Source organism: Pipistrellus hanaki (assembly GCF_964339955.1).
Source record: "Pipistrellus hanaki genome assembly, chromosome: X".
Taxonomy (NCBI): domain Eukaryota; kingdom Metazoa; phylum Chordata; class Mammalia; order Chiroptera; family Vespertilionidae; genus Pipistrellus; species Pipistrellus hanaki.
In genome coordinates, this window is record NC_140524.1 from 11,174,333 (window position 1) to 11,195,315 (window position 20,983).

A 20,983-nucleotide genomic window follows, 5' to 3' on the forward strand; every position below is an offset into this window, starting at 1 on the left:
TTCCAGGCTGAGTCACAGAGAAGGGAGATGTGGGCAAAGCAGGGTCCGGGTTGGGAGCTCTGGCTCCTTCTTCTTTTGGGGGGCAATGCCGATGCAAACAGTCCAGACCAGGAGACTGGAAAGAACTCACGTCCTTCCAGACAAGGGGAGTCAGTTTGTCTGCTTGTTTGCTTGTGGTTTTCACTGTTTATTGGAGACGTAGTCCAACATCTCTGGCAGGACCAAGACTAATATCGCAAGGCCCATGTAGCCTCCTCCAGTGCCAGCATCCCCAGTCATGGCCCTTTGGAGGAGAAAGAGGGTCCAAAACACACAAACAGCATTGTGCTCCATGAAGGTAGCCTGTCGCCAAAGACCACCGATTGTATGATTCCCCTTGAAAGTTTCAGAATGGGCGCATGTATAAGGACAGAAAGTAGATGAGTGGTCTCCTAGGGCCGGGGGAATGAAGGTGGAGGGGTGACAGCTAAAGGCATGAACTTCCTTTTTGAGATGATAAAAATGTTCTAAAATGGACTGTGGTGACATTGTACACTCTGTGACGATACTAAAACGATTGACTGGCACATTTAAAATAGGTGAACTGTATGGTATGTCAACTGCATCTCCATCAAGCTGTGTATGCCCAGCTGACAAGACTTAGTGGTTGAGCGGCGACCTAGGAACCAGGAGGTCATGGTTCCAGTCCCAGTCGGGGCACATGCCCGGGTTGTGAACTCGATTGGCAGGAGGCAGCCGATCCATGACTCTCTCTCACCATGGATATTTCTATCTCTCTCTCCCTTTCCCTTCTTCTCTGAAATCAATAAAAAATATATTTGAAAAAAATAAAGCTGTTGAAGAAAGGAACGAAACCCATGCAAGGCATGTCCATTGCCCAAGGAGCCCCACGTGGCCTTGTGCCCCCAGCCGCCCTCTACTGCACCCTGCCCTGAGCTGGAGGCTGGGATGCCAGGGGAATTGTGGAGAGGGACTTGCTGGGGGCAGAAGGAGACACACATAGCAAGGTGCAGAGGGTCTGGGGAGCAGGGAGGAGGGTGCCGCTAAAATTAAGTGGTCAGACCTAGCGGTGGGCCAGCCTCCATCTCCCCTGCACAGCCTGGCATCTTCCTGGAGGGAGCGTGGGGGTGGCACCCTGCAAGGGGCACAGATGCACCTTGGAGATCTCCCCTGTCATTGGGGGGTGCATCCGGGGCAAGATTTCTGTGCATACGGTTCCTGGAAGGCTCTCGTGTCTGTGGTTTGCAGTCTGCAATAAGCCGTGACTGCACGCCCGGCCCAAGGCCCACTGAGTCACTGGGCCTGGCCCTCTAATTTGGGGGCCACTCCCAGACCAGCCAGGCAGCACCTAAGTCCTGGGCTCCCCTCCCCCCTCCCTCCTCTTCTCCGGGGCCTCAGCTCTCTCTGCAACAAAGGAACAACTTGGACCCTAGCTGGTGCCCACTGGGAACAGCATGTCCTTGCTGGCTGGTGGGAGGCCAAAGGACAGGGCTGGGAGGAGGCAGGAGGAGGCCTGGGGGGGGAGGGGTGGGCAGGCCTTGAGGGGGCCAGGCAGGAAGGAAGAGAAGGCATTTCCTGAGGCCCCAGGCTGCGGAGGAGGCCGGGGCACAGCTGTCTGAGCTTCAGAAGAATGAGAGGCAGACAGTGCTGGCCGGGTCCTGGTGGGCGCCTGAGAAGGGGTGGGGGTGGAGGGGAGGCAGAACCTGCCCCCCATCAGGATGAACCTAAGGGCGACCAGGATCCTCTCCCAGCATGCCCCGCGCCTCTGGGACACCACCAAACAGGCCCCCTAGAGCCACACCCGCCTAGACACTTCCCCCAAAGGGCTGCAGAGGCCCCGGTGATCCTGCTGGAACCGACTAGCCACTCAGCCCAGACTCCCCTCCCCTCTCCCACTGCAGGCGCCTTCATACCGTGTTTCCCCGAAAATAAGACATCCTCCGAAAATAAGACCTAGCACATGGAAAGATAAGACATCCCCTGAAAATAAGACCTAGTGCAACTTTGGGAGAAAAAAATAATATAAGACACTGTCTTATTTTCGGGGAAACAGGGTAGAAGGCCCTGCTGCCAGAAGGAGCCAAGAATTTGACCTGAGAAGGAGCCCAGTGGCCGGTCAGGCTTCCGGGGAAAACCCCCCGGCCATACTCCTGGCTGCCTGCTCTCACATGGCCCTTGTGGGGTCACTGCTGCCCCAACCCACTGCCCAGTACCAGCCTGGGGCCCCAGAATGCAGGGCAGGTGCGTCAAAGTATGGAGGTGGTAGGAGGGGGCAAAGGGCAGGGGCATAGCTGGGGCGGGGAAAACCCCAGACAGGGCAATCCAAGGCCATTGCCACCCTATAGGCCTGTGTGTGGAGAAGGGCGTGGGGTCAGCTGCAGCCTGTCCCCCAACAGCTGGTTTGCAGCTGTTCGTGCGCTGGCTCCAAAGCTAGGGGAGGCCCAGGAGAGAAGTGGGGCGCCTGGAGGGCAGGTTTCAAGCCGTTGGTCCCCAGTAGGAGCAAAAACTGGCCTTGGTTCTAGTGCCTGCAGGGCAGAGCGTGGGAGTCTGGGAGGTAGCCCAGTGGGTGGGACGCCCAGGGGCTCAGAGGGGGAGACCTCTGCAGAGGTGACAGCAGTGAGAGTTTCCCCTGAAATCCAGCCCACCCAGCTGCTGGTCCCATGAGCCTCTGGGGCCTGGACAGAGCCGCCAGCGTGGAGCTCCAGGGGCCCTCTGCCAGCCTCGTTCTGGGGCCTTCCTGGCCTCCTGGCTCTGCTAGGTCCGGCTGGCTTCCTGCCTCTTTCTGCCTCTGCAGATCGCTCCCCCTGTCTGTTCTTTCTGCTTCCGCACTGCTTTCTCGGGTCTCCCCTCTGCCTCTTTGTCTCATCCGTGGGCACTGAGTCCGCCAGCCTTGACTTCTATAGAGAGTGCATGTGCTGTTGAACTAGAAGCAACATGGAGACCAAGTGCGGTGAGTGGTCCGAAGGAAATAGCACGGGTTTAGGTGCTGGCGTGGGAAGGGGGCACATGGAGGGCTTCTAGGAGGAGGCGGCTCTCCTGCCTCCCAGCTCCTCCCCGGAGTGTCCGCAGAGGACTCTGGCAAAGCCGGCCCAGCACAAGGAGTCTTGCCCAAGGGAGTCCCCTTACACTCTAGCCTCCAGGACAAATCCCCAAGCGGGAACACATCACACACACATCAAGGTCACTTCTTGAGCAAGCGGCCTTGTCCTGAACTCCGCTGAGATCTCTGAGAGAGCCCTCAAGGCTCCCAGGCACTGCAGCCCCTGAACCCAAGCCTGTGTCCTCAAGTTCATGGCCTTATGTGGGCCACACTCACAGCTGGCAGGCCTCATCCGCCCCCAATCTCTGCACTCTCAGGGGCCAGGCAGGGGAGGAGGGCCAGGCCCATAGTCACCAGGGGGGCAGCCCCCACCTCAGGGCCCCTGGAGCCTAGCGTTGGGACATCCAGGAGCCCCGAATGGATAAGTTATGCTCAGGGGACCCTCTGGGTGAAGGGGTCTGGGACCAGTCCCTGAGAGGCTCGTGCTAACATGCTCAAGGGGGAGCCGAGTGGTTGTGGAGCGGCCGAGCCTCCACGATCTGGAAGCTTCCCAGTGCCGATGGCCGAGGTGTGGCCGGTGAAAGCTGGCACTCTCTATGCCAGAGCTTTTTTTGACCTTCCCTGAGGACATAATCACACAGTGGCTCTCCGCCCAGCACTGCCAGGGCTGTAATTTCAGGGCCTGAAGGGGGCTCTGTGCAGGCTGGCCTACGACTAGCTATCTTTAGAGAGGCACGGTCTGGGTGTGGCCAGACGAGGGATGGCGGACAGGGGCTGTGCCACGGGGAGGCAGCCATCTGTGCTAATCGCCTTAGAAACCTGCGAGACACAGTTGCCGTGAGACACCCCGGGGGCCCCCATGGTCTTTCCCTGGGGGAGGCCAGCCCCTAGGAGCTGTGCTCAGATCTGCGAGCTGCCTGCAGGGTAAGGGGGCTCAGGTGGGGGCAGTGGGGGAGGGTGGGTACAGGGGATGGGGGCCTTGCAGCTAGTGTCTCCTGGCCTGGCCCTGGGTGGCCGCCAGGGTGGCGGAGGCGTGGCCTAGGGCATATGACCTTTGATTCTAGTCTATCCTTTGCCTCCCTCTGCTCCGTATCCTCCTTCCTGGGCCTGTGTTTCTGGATTTGGGAGCTGGAACCAAACTTGCCTCCACGTGGGGTGTGAGGCAGCAGGAAGGTCACGGGACCGGATGTGCAGGAGGCTAGGCAGGGGACCTGCGAAGGTTGGCCCTCAAGTCAGGGCACTGGGGACAGAGAGGAACAGGCGGGTTGGAGAATTTGGAGGTCGATGGGCAGGGCTCTGGGTCTGTGGCTGGGGGTAGGGGTTCAGACATGCAAAGGTTTATTTATTGTTTGTTAGTCCTCACCTGAGGATTTTGTTCCATTGATTTTTAGAGAGAGTGGAAGGGAGGGGGAAAGACACACAGAGAGAAATATCGATGTGAGAGAGACACGTTGATTGGTTGCCTCCCGCACTTGTCATGACTGGGGCCAGGGATCGAGTCTGCAACTGAGGTACATGAACTTGACCGGATTTAAACCCAGGACCCTTCAGTCCGTGGGCCAATGCTCTATCCGCTGAGCCAAACCATAGGGCACATGTGTCAAACACAAGGCCCGCGGGCCAAATCCAGCCCGCCAGGCCTTGCAATGTGGCCCGCACCGCGCTGTCATCACTGCACTCCGCTATCAGTTTATGACATTGTCAGTTTATGACTGTTCAGTAAACCATTTGGCCCGCGATTTAGGCTGGATTTTAGATTTTGGCCCCTTCTCTGATTGAGTTCGACACCCCTACCATAGGGCAAGATGTGCAAGTTTCCATTGAGGTCCCTGAGAGGAGACATCAGTCCGACCCCAAAGAATGCAACCCTTCTCCCTGTCCTCATGTCGCTCCTCACATTTGTTAGATTGTGTTCCCCTCCCAGTCCCCACTGACACCCCCCTAACCCCTCCTACCCTTGTCTCAATCCAGGGGCCGATGAGTGCCTCCATACCCCAGTTACTCCTACCCTGCAGTCACCATCACAGTTACCAGTGTCCCCCCAGATCCCCACCAATGGAGCCAGCACCTGCCCTGAAGGGGGACACAGTACCTATCCCCATGCAGGTATGCGTGAGCAGAGGATGGGGGCTGGCGCATGCATGGAGAGTAGGCGGGCACCAGGTGACAGGCAGGCAAGGTCCTGCCACCAGATGTCCACAGCACTGCACTCGCTCTCTTGGCTGGGTTCTGTCTAGGACGTCCCTGGCTGGACTGTTGACCATCCCCTAAACTCCGTGTAGGCTAATCCTCCCCTCAGCAGTTGGCTTCCCAGGAGGCTCTGCTGTCCCGGCTGCCTTGGGCCTGGTTCCCTTCAGGGGGTCACCCAAAGGATTGGCTTCTGGGCCTAGGTTCAGCCCACCTGCCAACAGCCCCAGAGGCCTAGCAGCTTCCGGTCTGGGAGTGGAATGAACCTGGCCACTACCTGTGGGCTGCCTGCTCCTCCATGCCCTGCCCTACCTCTGCCCTTACCCCCACATGGCAGCCACGTTACCCTGCCCTTCTTATCCAGGCCCTTGGACCTCATCCACTCAGGGGAGGAAGAAGCGGAGGGTTTGTCCAGCCCCAAGTTCCTGTGCTCCAGGGGCCTGACCTCTGTGTCTGTGGAGAAGGAGGCAGCTGGGGGGTAGCCAGAACAGGAGGGGTGGGGAGGAGGGGTCATGAGAGCTGAGAAAGCAGCAGCCTTCCCCATCAGGGCCAGCGCCTCAAGGGCTGCTGACCTCTGACCCAGCCCAAACAGGAAGTGCCATATCTGTGGGCCCAGGCCTGGTTGGAGAAGGAATGCAGGGATGAGTCCAAAGCAAACACTCCGCCAGCTTCCCAGGCCTCGTTCCACCCCCTGCCAGAGTCTGGCCTTTTGTCTGTTGAGGACTGGGAGAGGGGGTGGGGGTGGGTGGCTACAGAATGCGACCGATGTCATGCTTACAGTTCCCAGGCCCAGACTACAGCCGGAGACAGTGGCAGGGCAAGGTCTCTGCAGTGGGGACTTGGTGTCCTTCCTGCTTCACTCCCTGCACAGCCAGCAGCGCTGAGGGCTGGGGCCGGTCCCGCTCCTACTGCATCCTTGATGCCTGTCACTTGGCTGCCTCCTCTCTCCCCCTCCGTCCTTCTCAGCACCGTGTATGGAGGCATCATGAGCTGTCAGGGCTGACCCAGTGACCCCACCCTAGTCCTGGTGGCTCCCCTCGCACGGGCAGGGCAACCGCTCCAATGATCTCATGGGGCTTCATGGACCCTGTGTCCCCACCCAGCACAGCTGGCCAGTCCTCTCCTCACGGCTCAGCAGGACTCACCACCACAGCTGGCCCGTGTCTGCGTCTGCCTCCCCCACCAGGCAGACAAGTCAGCAACTTTGGCCAAGGGACAGTGGCTGCTGGATCCCCAGGGCCAGGCCTGGCCTCCCAGAGACCAAGCGCTCCTTTCCCAAGAGTTGTTGAGCAGATGCCACTCCCCACCCTTCCCTGGCACCAGGTTGCACCGGGGACATCTGGATCCCACAGCCTTGGATGCCTGGGGGAGCTGGGAACCCACAGGCTAGCTTGGGGATGGGTGTGTGCCTGGGATGGGGGACCAGGGACCTTGAACAGGGACCTTGAACAGGGGAAGAGGGTGAAGCAAGGTGTCCCTGGCCTGGGTGCAGTGGTAGATGTGGGCGGCTCCAGGACAAAGGGCCAGCATCACAGGCCTCCATGTCAGCCTATTCTGCCAGCTAAGACCATCTCTTCTTCTCCCCCCCACCCACCCCTTGGACAGGATGCTTCGTGGATGACAGGCACTGATGCTGCTCTGAGCAACAGAGGCCAGCCTGGCCCCCAGATGGCTTGGGGTCTTCAGGACCCTGGCCAGGGCAGATGAGGATGAGGAGGCTCCTGGAGAAGCTTCCAGAATCAGGCATTCTCAACCCCCTGCTGATGAAGCAATGTCCAGGATGTGGGCTCTGGGGACTCCACACACAGTGGACATCCAGCATACGCACGTGGCTTCGATCCAAGATGGAGGGTGGGTGGGGGGAGGCTTGAAGAAGACGCATTTATTATAATACGTTCAAGTCCAAACCAGCGCTGCACCTCACGGGGCCGGTTACTAAGTGAAGGGGCCTCAGCAGTCCATGGAAGAATCAGGGTGTTCTAGATCTTTCTCTAAGTGGTGCACAGATCAAGTGGACCTGGGCCTGAGGCCCCTTCTCCAGCCCCAAAGGATCGGGGAGGGGGGAGCCCAGCAGGAGGGAGGTCTAGGAGCCTTCCCCCTCCCCCTGCTGGGGCTGGAGGACCACACTGTGGTAGGCCCGGATGCAGGAAAAGGCGGTGGGTGGGATACGGCGCCTATCGATGAAGTTGTTCTCTAGGTGCGTGGAGATGAGGTTGGAGTCCTGGGCCGCTCGAGTGTCACAGATGGAATTCAGAGGCACGTGCCTGTGGAGTGGGGGTGGCAGGGCCGAACAGAGGAGAGAAGACCCCAGGAAGGGGAGGCATGCATCACACAAGAGTAGAGGAAGAGAGGGCCCCACAGTGAGGGGGCAGTGAGACCATTGTGCAGGGACAAGACCCTTGGGCAGGGGGCCAGACAGGTGGCTCAACCCTTGTTGCTCTGGACTGGAGCTGTCCTACCTGCCCCTTGCCCAGATTCTGTTGTATGCTGCCCTCCACCTGGGCACAGCCTCCTCCTATCACACCGAGATGGGTGGATGGGGGTGTGTAAAGGATTCCCCCATAGGCCAGCCCTCCCCAGCCCACCTGGTAGGCAGGGCCTGATGGCTCAGCCCCGGCTGGATGGGGGAGGGGGGGAAACAGCAGGATGGGCGCAGGTGGGCAGCCTACCTGATCTTGTTGTGGCTCAGACGCAGCACCTGCAGCCCCTTGAGGCTCAGCAGGCCTCGCGGGATGGCCTGCAGCTGGTTGTGATCCAGAAGCAGTTCTGCCAGGGAGGTGCGCAGGCCCCAGAAGGACACGTCATGGATGCCGTCGGCGCGCAGGCTGTTGTAGGACAGGTGCAGGAACTCCAGGCCCGGCTTCATGTGTGCAAACACGTAGCCGGGAATGCGCTCAATGTGGTTGTGGTGCAGCAGCAGGCGCCGGAGGCCTCGTGGCAGGAAGGAGGGGACGTGCACAAGTTGGTTGTGGGACAGGTCAAGGGTCTCCAGCTTCCTGTGGGGCACAGGGGTTCCAGGGGAGCTGATGGCACCCAGCCATAAGCACCAGAACAGCTGGAACCCAGATCACTGTCCCTGGGCCACACCCAAAAGGAGAGTAGGAATTTGCCCTCCCAGAAGACACAGCCCCAGCTGGTGTAGCTCAGTGGTTGAGTGTTGACCTATGTATGAACCAGGAGGTCATGGTTTGATTCCCAGCCTGGGCACATGCCAGGGTTGTGGGCTTAGTCCTCAATGTGGAGTGTGCAGTAGGCAGCCAATCAATGATTCTCTCTCATCATTGATGTTTCTACTTCTCCCTTCCTCTCTGAAACCAATAAAAAAAATATATCCTATATAATAAAAGGCTAATATGCGAATTGTCCCCTTGCCAGGGGGTTCAACCAGGAGTTCAATTGGGAGTTCAACCAGGGGGCAGAGCTGGTTGGCCAACAGCCTGCAGCTCCTCCCCCCAGCTGGCCCTGCACTTGATCTCTCCAACCCCCCCCCCCCCCATTGGGAAGGGCTGGCCAGACCCCATCCATGCATGAATTTGTGCAGCAGGTCTCTAGTATCCTATATAATAAAGTGGTAATATGCAAATTGACCCTCATGCCCTCATGTCACAACATGGCCACCCCCATGTTGTCACAATATGGCTGCTCTCACATCATCACAAGATGGCCACTTCCACATTGTCACAAGATGGCCAGCAGGGGAGGGCAGTTGGGGGGTGACCATGCCTGCAGGTGAGGGCAGTTGGGGGTGATCAGGCTGGCAGGAGAGCAGTTAGGTGTCAATCAGGCTGGAAGGGGAGTGGTTAGGGGGTTATCAGGCAGCCAGGCAGAGTTGTTAGGGGCAATCAGGTAGGCAGGCAGGTGAGTGGTTGGGAGCCAGCAGTCCCAGATTGTGAGAGGGATGTCTGACTGCCAGTTTAGGCCCAATCCACCGAGGGATCCCAGATTAGAGAGGGTGCAGGCTGGGCTGAGGGACAACCCCCTTCCAGTGCACAAATTTTGTACACCAGGCCTCTAGTATATATTTAAAGACACAGTCAGAGCTACATTGGACAATAAAGTACAAATGGAGGGGCCTGTTATCTGAGAAAAGAGCGAAAGAGTTGGGGGCAATTGAATTGTCACCTGCCCTTCCCACTTAGGCCTGTTTCTGCTTTGCCCTTCCTTGGCCCCACAGCCTCCTCCTTCCATCCTTACTCTCTTGTCCTCTTCCTGCCTTACTCAGGCTAAGAAGAGAGACAGGGAGGAAAAGAAAATCAATCTCTCAGAGGGCCAAGGCCTAGGGACCCTAAGGGGTCAGGGAGGCAGGCAGTCAAACCCTGGCTGATCCTCAGGCCTCAGGGCTGGGGACTCAGGTACCTCCAGAGCCTGTGGAGCCAGCAGCCCCCACCCCTTCCACGATCCAGGGAAAACCTGAGCAGTGCCAGCCAGGGTTTGACTGGTTGACTGGCTGCCAGCCTCTCCCCTCCTAAACCCCCCCTCACAGGCCCCCGTGGCGTGGCGGGAGTGGAACAGCGTCTGGGCAGCTCCTCCCCAGGCTGCTGTCTGCTTTCCTTTGCCCCCTTGGCAAGAACAGGAGAGGAAAAAGGAATAATTAAACCCAAACATTCTGGTAACTTTTTCCTGGAACACGAAGATGTGGGGCGGGAGGCTCTGATCCCTGCAATAGTAGGTTGGACTATCTGTCGACCCCTGTCTGTCTCTCCACCCCCACCCTGCTCCCTCAGTGCTGGTGTTAGTACCCAAGGATTGGACCCCACCAGCCCTCCTGCTGATCCTGGGACCATGTCCTGACTCCTGAGACAGTGCCTTTAAGGACCAGATCTCCTCCTGCACCCTTCCAGCCAGCACCCCACCCCGATGTCCAAATCAGATCAGGGGACTCATCCTGGAGCCTTCCTATAGTGGGATGAATAGTGGCCCCCAAAACATATGTCTACCCAGAACCTGTAAACGTGATATTATTTGGCAAAAGGGCCTTTGTACATGTAATGAAGTCAAGGATCTTGAGATGCCATCATCCTGGATTACCCTGGTGGGCCCTAAGTGAAATGACAGGTGTCCTTGTAAGACACAGAAGTGAGACACAGAGAAGAAGCTACATGGAGACAGAAACAGAGACTGGAGTGATGTGGCCACGAGCCAAGAACACCTGGACCCATCAGAAACTAGAAGAGGCAGGAAGGATCCTCCCCTAAAGCTTCAGAGGGAGCATGGCCCTGCTGACATCTTGATTTTGGGGCTCTGACCTCCAGAACCATAAGCGAGTCAATCTCTGTTGCTGTAAGTTGCCCAGTTTGTGGTAGTTTGTTACAGCCACCCCAGAACACTCATACATTTCTCTTTCCTGTGCCTCATCATCTCTTCCATGACTCTTCTTCCCTCTGTTGCCTCTTAGCTAAACCCAGTGTCAGGCCAGCTCTTACCACCTGCACTGCCCCTTCATCCAAGCCCATGGCATCTCTTGGGTGAGCTTCCTGGATATCTGTAGGGCAAGTCCAGGCATGGGTGAGGGAAGGGGTTTCTGTGGCCTTGGGGACTCTGCCAGGTGGGAGACACAGGAAAATTGTGGAGGAGCAGGTGGTGGCTGAGGACCTAAGCCACCCTGAGCCCTGGGTGGAGAGACGGGTGACTCAGGTGACTCTCTGCCTTCCCACCTGATTCCTTGGGTTTATTTGAGCACATCTTCCCTCTCTGGCCTCCAGGTGCCCATGGGGGTGAAGCTTGGGCAGTGCCAAGATGGTGGTGGCACTCACGGGAGGTCAATCCAAGCTCGGGGCGCCAGCCGGTCCTCCTGGAGCCGGTTGTTACTCAGCACCAGCACGCTGAGGCTGCAGCTGCGGTTCAGTGTGCGCTCTGTCACCTCCTCGATGACGTTGGCATCCAGGTGCAGCTCCTAGGGTCAAGGCTCGGGGTGAGGGGCTCACTCCCTGGTGGCCTGGCCCTGCTCCCTGCCCCCTTCCTTCCGGCCCTGTCTGTGGTACTCGGATGCCACAGTCTCTGCTCCTCTCAGGGCCATGGTCACCTGTGCAAAGGATCCCAGCGACATCTGCCAGTGAAGCCATGACTCTTCAGGGTCCCACAAGACACAGCCTCAGAGAATACCACCAAGCACAGGGGACCATGTGGCCCAGAGAGGGCAAGGACCTTGCTCAGGGACACCCAGTGGGTCCAGGAAAGTCCTGGAGGCCCAACTCTGGGCTCTTGGAAGGTGAGGTCAGGTGGAGGGGAGGCCTTTGGCGCTGAGGCCTTGTGGGTTTATCATCAAAATTCCTCCCATGGGCCCTAGCCAGTGTGGCTCAGTGGATAGAACGTTGGCCTGTGGACTGAAGGGTCCCAGGTTCCATTCCGGTCAGGGGCACATGCCCAGGTTATGGGCTGGATCCCCAATGGGGGGCGTGCAAGAGGCAGCTGATCTATGATTCTCTCTCATCATTGATGTTTCTATCTCTCCCTCTACCTTCCTCTTTGAAGTAAAGAAAAATATAAAATAAAAAAAAATACCCCATGGGCAGCCCTATTAGCCAGCGGCAGATGCTCTGGTCATTTGGCCACGATACTGCCTGTCCGGACTCAGGCCCGCATCTCACCTGCAGGGAGGCTGGTAGGCCTGGCGGGATGGTCCGCAGCCGGTTCCGGTCCAGCCTCAGGTACAACAAGCTGCTCAGGGACCGGAAAGCCAGGGGGGAGATGTTCCCATCATGCAGCTCGTTTCCTTCCACCTCCAGCGTCAGCAGCTGGCTGAGCCCTGCAGGGTAGGTGGGCAGAGGGGCACCTGAGCCAACCGCAGAGCCACTGGGAGCTGCCTGCTGCTGCTGCCTCCTCTGCTCTCCTTCCAGGCTGCCCTGGGCAGCCCCCTCTCCTTTCCCTCCCACAGCTTTCCAAGGCCTCCATGGCTGCCCAGGCCTGAGCCCTTTGTTCCCTGCCCCTGGGGCTGCTCAAACCCTGGAAGCTGCTGTGCTGCAGGCCCTGCAGGTGGTTGTCATTCAGCTTGAGCTCCTGCAGGGAGGCGGGCAAGGCCGGCACAGTGGACAGCCGGTTTCCATCCAGGTTCAGCCGCTTTAGCCGCGTCAGATTCTGGAAGTGGGTGGGGGAGAAGAAGGGGCTGGGGGCTGGTGTTCTTTGGGCTTATCACACCCAGAGGCACCCCTAATGGGTTGCATCACTGCTTCCTAGTCCCCCCGCTTAGATCAGGCCTGTCTGGGTTTCTAGAACCCGCCTTAGTTTCTCCCAGGACTGCTGTTCCCTCATGGAGCCCACAAATTTGTACTGCTCTCCACACTCCCAGCTATGGACTATGTCACCCCACATCATCCAAGCCCACCAGATACTCTGTGCTTCCTGTAGGCCTTGTCCCCCCGGCAGGGGCGGGTGAGGAGCCATGGGGCCATTTGGGGCTGGCCCAGCCCGGCCCGGCCCCTGGGAGAGCAGGTGGCTGGGCTGCTGCACACCTTTTTTTTTTTTTTTTAATATATATATTTTATTAATTTTTTACAGAGAGGAAGAGAGAGAGATAGAAAGTTAGAAACATCGATGAGAGAGAGACATCGATCAGCCGCTTCTTGCACACCCCCTACTGGGGATGTGCTCGCAACCAAGGTACATGCCCTCTACCGGAATCAAACCTGGGACCTTTCAGTCCGCAGGCTGATGCTCTATCCACTGAGCCAAACCGGTTTCAGCTGCTGCACACCTTGAAGGCACCGGGGTGCAGACCTCGGGCATCCAGCTTGTTCTTGCTCAGGTCCAGCCACTCCAGGTTAGGCAGCCCCAGGAACGTGTGGGCTGGGATCTTGGCAATTTCATTCTCTGTGCACACACCCAGGGCAGCCATGTTCCATGTGTCCTTGTCCTCCTCCCGTCTGCCACTTGGTACCTCCCCCACTCGGGCGGAGGCAGCCAAGACGCACTTGAAGAAGCTGGTTCCTCTGCTGTCCCAGGTCAGAGCATCTTCTCCCTCCCAACCAGGACCCATGGGAAAGGGAACTACTTCCGGGGCACAGCGGGGTGGGGGTGGGGCGTGGCTACACTGGCCGAGGACCCACTAGCAGAGTAGCCTGGAGGTGCGGCTGCCTCACCCCTGTTGTAGGGGTGAGTGTGGGGCAAGAAGACCACTCACCTGCCAGGTAGAGCGTGGTCAGGCCAGGGTCAGTCAGGGCAGGGATGTGTTTCATCTTGGCATTGCCACAGGCGATGGCCACCTGGGCCAGGACGCATGAGGCTGGCAGGGAGGGCATGGGCTGCTCCAGGGTGCCTGGGTCCGCAGGCCCATGCCCGTGCCTTCGCCTGCTTCCGGGCCTTCTCTGCCCACGGCCTGCGGTGTCTGGGATGCTGCTGCCACCGCAGCCTTGATTGCAGTCCTTCTTCTGTCGCCAGCCCCTTGGGCCGCGGTGGTGGGGGGTCCCTGGAGAATAAGACGCAGCCCCAGCCCAGTCACATAGCAACAGGGGCCCACTGAGGGGCAGGGCCAGGCCCGGGGCCCTTAGATTTGCCAGCAGCTTGCCAGCTGGGCTGGAACACAGGGCCACTCTGGGCACCAAGAGTAAAGACCCAAATTAGAGCTGAGGGTGCCTTAGAGAGCTCCCCTCTGGCCCCACACGCCAGGGTCTATGAGAATGGGGCAGGTCTCAGTGGCTGGTGACTCTGGTGTGATCGGTAGCTGTTGGACCAAGTCTTGGCCTCTTTGGACTCACGCACAGCCTGTCCCCCCAAACCCCACAGTTTCACCTGGGGGCTGCCTGTCCTGGCCAGTCTCACCTTTGAGGTGCCTCCTGGGCTTCAGGCCCCTTCTCCTAGCCTCCCAGCTTCCTGCATTCCTGTCCCGGCCTCTCGGCAGCCACTGTGGCCTCTTGCACTGGAGGGAGGAGGGAACCGGGTCTAGCCAGTCCTCAAGAACCTGAGTTTAGCCACCTGACGCCTGCTGCCTCAGCCCCCACTGCAGCTTCAGCCTGGGCGGGGCCTGCTCTTGCTCTCAGGCTACTTGGGGTGACTCCTCTGGGCCAGCCCTGGCCTGGCAGGGGCCTTTTGGCTGGGTCTGGGGGCTGGGTGGGTGCTCCATGGGCACCCTCCTTGGAGGTGGGCCACGCCTGTGCCCAGTTCAGCTGCCCATCCTCAGGCCTGTGCCAGCCACTGTTCTTGGGAATGGGTTGCCCCTGCAGAAGGAGCCAGTTCAGGCTGGGGTGGCCAGGACCCCTAAATGGCTGACAGACCACACCTCCTTCTCCCTAGCTGGGGGTCAGCTACAGGCTGGAAGCCCTCTTACTTTATTTTTTTAAATCCTCACTTGAGGGTATTTTTTCATTGTTTGTTAGAGTGGAAGAGAGAGGGAAAGATAGAGAGAGAAACATTGATGTGAGAGAAACACATGGATCAGTTGCCTCCTGCACGAGCCCCAACCAGGGCCCAGGCCAGGGAGGAGCCTGCAACTAATGTACATGCCCTTGACAGAAATCGAACCTGGGACCCTTCTTTCTGCAGGCTGACGCTCTATCCACTGAGCCAAATCAGCTAGGGCTCTCTCCCTTTCTCTCTGTGCCCAGGCCTCACTTCTGCCTTTCTATCCTCTCCAGGAGCTCCCATCCTCTTGTCACTGACCCCCGGGGCCATCAAGTGTCAGAGATTTCCTGGTCTCCTCCCCATCTTTTCATGGCCCCAGTGTAGGGGACCCCGAGCACCAGAGTCACCCTGCCTGCCTCTCAGGACCGAGGCAGCTCTTTACTGCTGGGGACACTCCATCCTGTCAGGGCAAGGCACAGGGAGGAGGGAACGGGGTCTCCCTGGGTTGGGCACAGGAGGGCTTCAGTGGCCTGGGCAGAGGTTCTGGGCCTGCTCCTATGCCTCTGGGGCCCTGTGGGTGCTGCCTGGACAGGAGGTGGGCAAAGCCTCTGGAGATCCGAAGGGGTCGCTGCCACCTGGCAGCTTGCTTTCAAAAGTGGGAGCCCCAGTGCCTGCTGGGAGGGAAGCTTGCTGGGGGCAAGGCAAGCCCAGAGGCCACTTAAAGGGGCCATCAGCCATGGCTGAGGAGGGGCAATAGCCCCTAGGCCTCCCCTCCACTACGTGGCAGTCCCGTTTAAACAGTACTGACCATAAGCCTCCCTGCAGGTCCACTCCTGGCCCTTCCTCCCCACCCCCAGGCCTGGGGATGGGCCAACAACCACTGGCCACACCATAGCTGATTTCCCTTGTGCTACCCCACCCCAGCCCTGGGCCCCCCACTTCCAACCTCCTATGTTTCTCTCAGTCTCCCCAGCAGGCCCAGCACAGCCAGCTCAGCTCCCCAATCAGAAAATCCAGATCCGTTTTTCCAGCCCACTGCAGTGGCCCCTCCTGGGCAGGGGGGCTCTCACTTCCCCTGCTCACCCCCTGCAGGATGGGCATGGGGCTTCTAAGAATCTTCAGTCCACCCCATGCCCCACGGGGATGGTTCCCTGGGGCCGTGGGCCCCTCCAAGGCCCCCTCCCGCACCCGAGGTGGGCAGCCTTGGGTGACCAGCTTTCTTTCCCTCTGCCCCAGCCCCGGGGGGTTCCACTGGTGGGACAGGGCACCCCCCTCCTGCCAGCCTCCTCCTACTGGTGCCACCTACTCACCATCGGGACGCCCAGGCATGGCGGGCAGCAGCAGCTGCAGGGAGGGCAAGCCCGTGGGGGTTGGTGGGGCCATGGGCTCTCTCAGGCTCAGCCTCTTCTTAGCCAGGGCCCCTCCTGGGCAGCACCCCACCCAGAGAGCCAGGACAGGGAGCAGCATGGTCTTCATGGCCATGCAGGGCGCGTGCGTCGGCAGAGAGAATGAATAGCTGCGAGCAGTGGGAGCGGTGGCCCTGGCACGAAGGGGCACCTCTGATGGCACCGGACAGTCCCGCTCCCTGAGCTCCTGGCCCTGGATGCAGTGCTCTGAGCTGCCCCCACCCTAGCCCTCCCCCAGGAAGCCCCCTCCAAACACACCTCCCCAGGCCTTGCTCCCCACCTCTCCCACCATCCCCTGCTCCCACCTGAGGAGAAAGGCAGATTGATTTTTTCTTGGGCCTGAGTGCTCTCGCTGCTTTCCCGTAAGGCCTGCGTTTATTCTCCACTGGCCCGAGCCCAGTGGCCCCCATGAATGAGGCTTCTGTCTCCGCACACAGCGGGCCTGTGAGGCCCACCGCAGAGCAGGCCGCCTGCCCGAGGCTGCCAGGTCCTACCTCCGCGGCTGGGAAAGGAGAGGGGCCGGGCCTCGGGTCCTCAGGAGAGAGGGCAAGTGCCAGGCTACCTGGGCAATGGCGGCTCTGGCACTGTATGCCAATGCTGAGGACTCCCAGTTCCAGGGGAAACAGACACATGGGCAGAGCCAGGGTAGTTGGATCCAGCCCTTGGGGCCACAAGGCGACCTGGGCATGGGCACTGGGGTACACAGCTCAGCTCCTGGTCTTTCCACCAGCAGCTTGCCTACCTCTGGGCAGTGCCCTTTCCTCCAGGCCCCTACTAGCTCCTTCAAAAAATGGAGGGGTCCCAGCCCATGTGGCTCAGTGGTTGAGCATCAACCTATGAACCAAGAGGTCATGGTTTAATTCCCGGTCAAGGGCACATGCCCAAGTTGCAGTCTCAATCCCCAATGGGAGGCGTACAGGAGGCAGACGATCAATGATTCTCTCTCATCATTGATGCTTCTATCTCCTGCAACCAAGGTACATGCCCGTGACCGGAATCGAACCCAGGACCCTTCCATCTGCAGGCCAACGCTCTATCCACTGAGCCAGCCCAGATATGGCACCCTCCCTCTTTCTCTCTGTACCCAGGTCTCACTTCTGCCTTTCTGCCCTCTCTCTAAGAGCTCCCATCCTCTTGTCACTGACCCCCCCCCCTCAAGGCCCTGTGCTTTCCCTAGACCAGTGTTTCCCAAAGTGTGGTACGCGTCCCCCCAGGGGTACAGGAAGAGTTTGGTGGGGGTACACGTTGCACTGGAGTTTGGTGGGGATATGCACTGCTCCGTGCTTAGCTGAGCCCAATTCTACCTTCTCATGAGTACAAGTTTCAGCGTTACGAAAATTATAGAAGGGGGACACATATGTCAAAAGTTTGGGAAACACTGCCAGATTGGAAGCTCTGTGAGTGCAGGGAGAGGCCATGTGCACTGCACACAATGCCTGGCCCGCAGCAGGGGCTCAGGAATGTTTGATGAGTGAAGAATCCATTCTCCAGTCCCCCTGATGACAGTGGCTACACTGGGACCTGGGGCTCTTGGCCAAGAAGTCTGGGGATACCTGTGAGGTGGCCTTGCTCAGGCTGCCCAGGCCAGGGGTCCCCGAAGAGATGGCAACCCCTGGTCCACACACACTCCAATCTGGGATGGGGGCACAGCCCTGTGGCTCAGAGGGGCGCCTGTAGGTCAGGATGGGACAAGATGGAAAGGACGCCAGGATGGAGCAAGCATCAAAGAAGAGGGTGTCTGACCAAGGCCCAGGGCCAGTCCTCAGAGGGCCCCATCCCCAAGCCAAGGGCAGGCGGGGAGTGAGGGACAGCCAAGAAGCTGGGCTCACCACAAGGCTTCTCAGGGCCAGCGTTGAGGAAGCTTTTCCTACAGCTCCGTCCAGTGTTGACTTATGTTTGGAAGCGATCTCAAAAAATGAGTTAATTGTGGGCAAGGCTGGGATGCAGGAGAGGGTGGGGGAGGTGGATCAGGGCTGGGAAGAGCTGTAGGGAAGGAGCTTCCCATCACCACCTGGGGTTCAAGGTCTCGGTCTGGGGCCACATGGGAGTGCGTGAGACCTGGGAAAAGTTGGAGAGTGGTCAGGGTGGGGTGTCCCTGGCAAGTGGGCCCCTCAGCCTCTGCCCACTTGGGTCGGGGTAGCAGTGAGATGGACAGCATGCAGGGTACAGCAGGGACACCCCATCCCCTGTCCCATCCAGGGCTCTGGCTCACAGCCTGAATCTGGGACCATGCCACACGCAGACTAGAGACAGGGACTGGGGAGTAAGCATGAGCAAGCACCTTGGGAGCCCAGGATGAAGCCACCATGTGCCTGTGTGCTCATGGGTGACACGGGATGTCCCGGGCTGGCAGTCTGCTGGAGATGGGGGAGGGGAGCACTTAGGCAAGGGAGGCTCCGGTGTGACTTGGAGACTCATCAAGATTTGCAAGATTTGCAAGATTTACGTAGGAATCCTGGAAGACTGAGCCATCCACCCCCCGCCCTCCCGCAGCCACCCCCATCCACTCCCTCCACCCCTGACCTTCAGGACAGAGAAGGAAAGAAGAGGGAGCCTGTCTCATTTAAGTCAGATGCCAGAGGCCAGGCCTCCTGCCCTCCCCTGAGGTGGGCCCTTGGAGACAACTGTGGTGGGAGTCCCGACCCTCCCCCTGCCTGGGGATGGATTCTGGAATCCTGCCCCCCTACCCATTTCCCCTGTTCGCTGCTCCCCAGGCGCTGACTAAACATCCTGCCATCTGGTTCCCATTAGCTGGGCTGGGGGTGGGGGAAGTCTGCTCCCAGGTTCTTTGGCACAGTGGCCCGGGGAAGGGAGGGACCCTTGCTCCTACCCACCTAGGCAGGAAGGGGCGAGGCCTGGCCGCTCACTTCCCCAGCTCCCGGGGGAGTCCTGTCCCAGATGCCCTTCCCCCGAGGGGGGCCCAGTGGCCACCTACTTTGCCCTGTCTCAGGGTACCCAGCCATCATGGGGACCTTGAAGAGCCAGCTTGCGGGGGTCTGGGCAGAACCAGAGGAGCGTTCACGTGCCTGCCCCTCTTGCACACATAGCTCACTCGTGGACCTGGGCTGAGGCAGGCAGGGCCCCTGGCCAGCACTACCCGAGCCGGTGTCTGGAGCACAGGGTGGGAGAGTGTCGACATTTTCCAGGAACACGATGCAGCCCAGGGTTGCTGGAAAGAGTTTTGGGCTCCCAGCCGTCCCTGGACAGACAGGCCATTTCATGTCAGGAGTAAGCCTCCCTGCTCAGGGCCTCAGTCTCGTCATCTCAGTGTGGTGGACATGGGCTCCTTAGAAAGTTCTAGAATCCGAGAGCTGGAAGAGGCCTAGAGAAATGGCATTAGCTGATCGAGGTCCCTTCTAGCTGCACAATCCCAGAATTCTAAGGGCAAGGAAGAGACGCCGGCTCTTTTTCCCCCCCTGCCCTTCCCTTCCACGTGACCCACTGTCCAAACATGCATGCACACTCAGCACAAGTTGGGACTCAAATTGGCAGCTCAGAGGATGTCAAAGCAACATTCTTTGTCCCTTGGGGCTCCTTAGAACTTCACAGCTGAGGAGTCTCCACCCATCAGAGGACTGGAGAATGGATTCTTCACTCATCAAACATTCCTGAGCCCCTGCTGCGGGCCAGCTCCCTGCATAGCCAGCTGCCTGCACTCACAGAGCTGACAGTCTAGTGGGGAGCACAGGGACCCCATTGGGAAAAAAGGGGCTGGTCACGACGATTGGAGGGAAGGGCATTTTTGACAGGGGATCATATGAGGACAGTGAGAAAGTGACATCTGTGAAAAGGAGATAGCCACACGAAAGGAACTCCAACAATGAGCCCTCCAAAAAAGGAGGGGCAGCCAGTGCAAAGGCCCTGAGGCAGGAAAGTTTGGGACCCAATGTGAGAACCAGCAAGGGCCCACCAGTGTGGTGGAGCATGCTAAGTTAGAGGTGAAGTTCATGAGAGCAGGCTAATTTTGCCTTCGTTCTTGAAGGAAACAGGGACCTACTCTGGACTTCTTTTTTGAAATCCTCACCCAAGGGTATTTTTTCCATTGATCTCTAGAAAGTGGAAGGGGGTGTGGAGGGGAGAGAGAGAGGGAGAGAGAAACATCGATGTAAGAGAAACACACCAATTGGTTGTCTCCCACAAGTGCTTCTACTGGGGCTGGGGAACCTGTAACTGAGGTACGTGCCCTTGAATAGGAATCGAACTCATGACCCTTCGGTCCCCAGGCCAAAGTTCTAATCACTGAGCCAAACTGGCCAGGGTTCTACTGAGGATGTACTTACTAGTACATGATCTCATCCTATATAATCCTATGTAATAAAAGGCTAATATGCAAATTGACCAAACAGTGGAATGACTGGTCAGTCACTATGACATGCACTGACCACCAGGGGCAGATGCTCAATGCAGGAACTGCCCCCTGGTGGTCAGTGCGTTCCCACAATGGGTAGTGCAGCTCAGCCAGAAGCTGGGCTCAGGGCTGGCGAGCACAGTGGTGCAGGAGCCTCTCCCGCCTCTGTGGCAGTGCTAAGGATGCCTGACTGCTGGCTTAGGCCCAGGAGGAGTGGGCCTAAGCCGTCAGTCAGACATCCCCCAAGGGCTCTGGGACTGTGAGAGGGCACAGGCCAGGCTGAGGGCTGCTTGCCTCCCTCAAGTGCAGGACTGGCCCAGGGTGGATGCTGCGGGTGGAGGAAGAGGGTAGAGTCAGAATTTTGGGCCAAGTGAGCCTGGGTTAGAAGCTGGGAGTCCAGTTCGCCCCTTTCAAGGGTGAGGCTGGTGATTAAGACAGACAAGCAGAGACATCTAGAAGGCAGTTCCATGTGTGAATCTGGAGTTCAGGGCTAAGGTCTGGGCTGCTTGTCCTGCCCTTCTATGATCCGTCATTTGACAAGTGCATCAAACACCCTACTGGGTGTCAAGCCTTCTGCCAGGGCCCAGGCCAGATGCTGGCTCTGCAGTCAGAGACATACCTTTGTGGTGACCCCCAGAGCATGGTAGGGGGCCTGTTCTCTCTCTCTCTCAACATTAAAAAAAAAAATTTTTTTTACATTAAGTGTGCACTTTTATTTATTTATTTTTA

General features: G+C 58.7%; 1 protein-coding gene and 1 long non-coding RNA gene across 2 annotated transcripts; one reads left to right on the forward strand and one right to left on the reverse strand.

Annotated features, from left to right (window-relative positions):
• The first annotated feature begins 3,777 nt into the window (after positions 1-3,777).
• LOC311615764 lies at positions 3,778-6,919 on the forward strand. The gene is made up of 3 exons (XR_014793805.1): positions 3,778-3,964; positions 5,012-5,146; positions 6,833-6,919. It is a non-coding gene; the product is annotated as an uncharacterized lncRNA (long non-coding RNA).
• Positions 6,920-7,307: 388 nt separating this feature from the next.
• On the reverse strand, positions 7,308-17,776 carry LOC311615696 (extracellular matrix protein 2-like). The gene is made up of 9 exons (XM_084871100.1): positions 17,736-17,776; positions 15,811-16,040; positions 13,344-13,628; positions 12,918-13,033; positions 12,169-12,301; positions 11,815-11,972; positions 10,981-11,120; positions 7,897-8,223; positions 7,308-7,491 (listed from the first exon to the last, which is right to left on the reverse strand). Exons 2-9 carry the CDS (start codon positions 15,980-15,982, stop codon positions 7,311-7,313), a joined length of 1,512 nt encoding a protein of 503 aa, XP_084727226.1. The 5' UTR covers positions 15,983-16,040; positions 17,736-17,776; the 3' UTR covers positions 7,308-7,310.
• Between the last annotated feature and the right edge of the window lie 3,207 nt (positions 17,777-20,983).

Bases quoted from the DNA above. Each gene is read 5' to 3' on its own strand.
- LOC311615696 (XM_084871100.1), bottom strand. From the start codon at position 15,982: ATGGCCATGAAGACCATGCTGCTCCCTGTCCTGGCTCTCTGGGTGGGG. The intron at 13,034-13,343 runs GTGAGTGGTCTT...GTGTGTGCACAG, and splicing joins GACCACGCTCTACCTGGCAG to AGAATGAAATTGCCAAGATC. The intron at 12,302-12,917 runs GTGTGCAGCAGC...ACCCACTTCCAG, and splicing joins TGCACCCCGGTGCCTTCAAG to AATCTGACGCGGCTAAAGCG.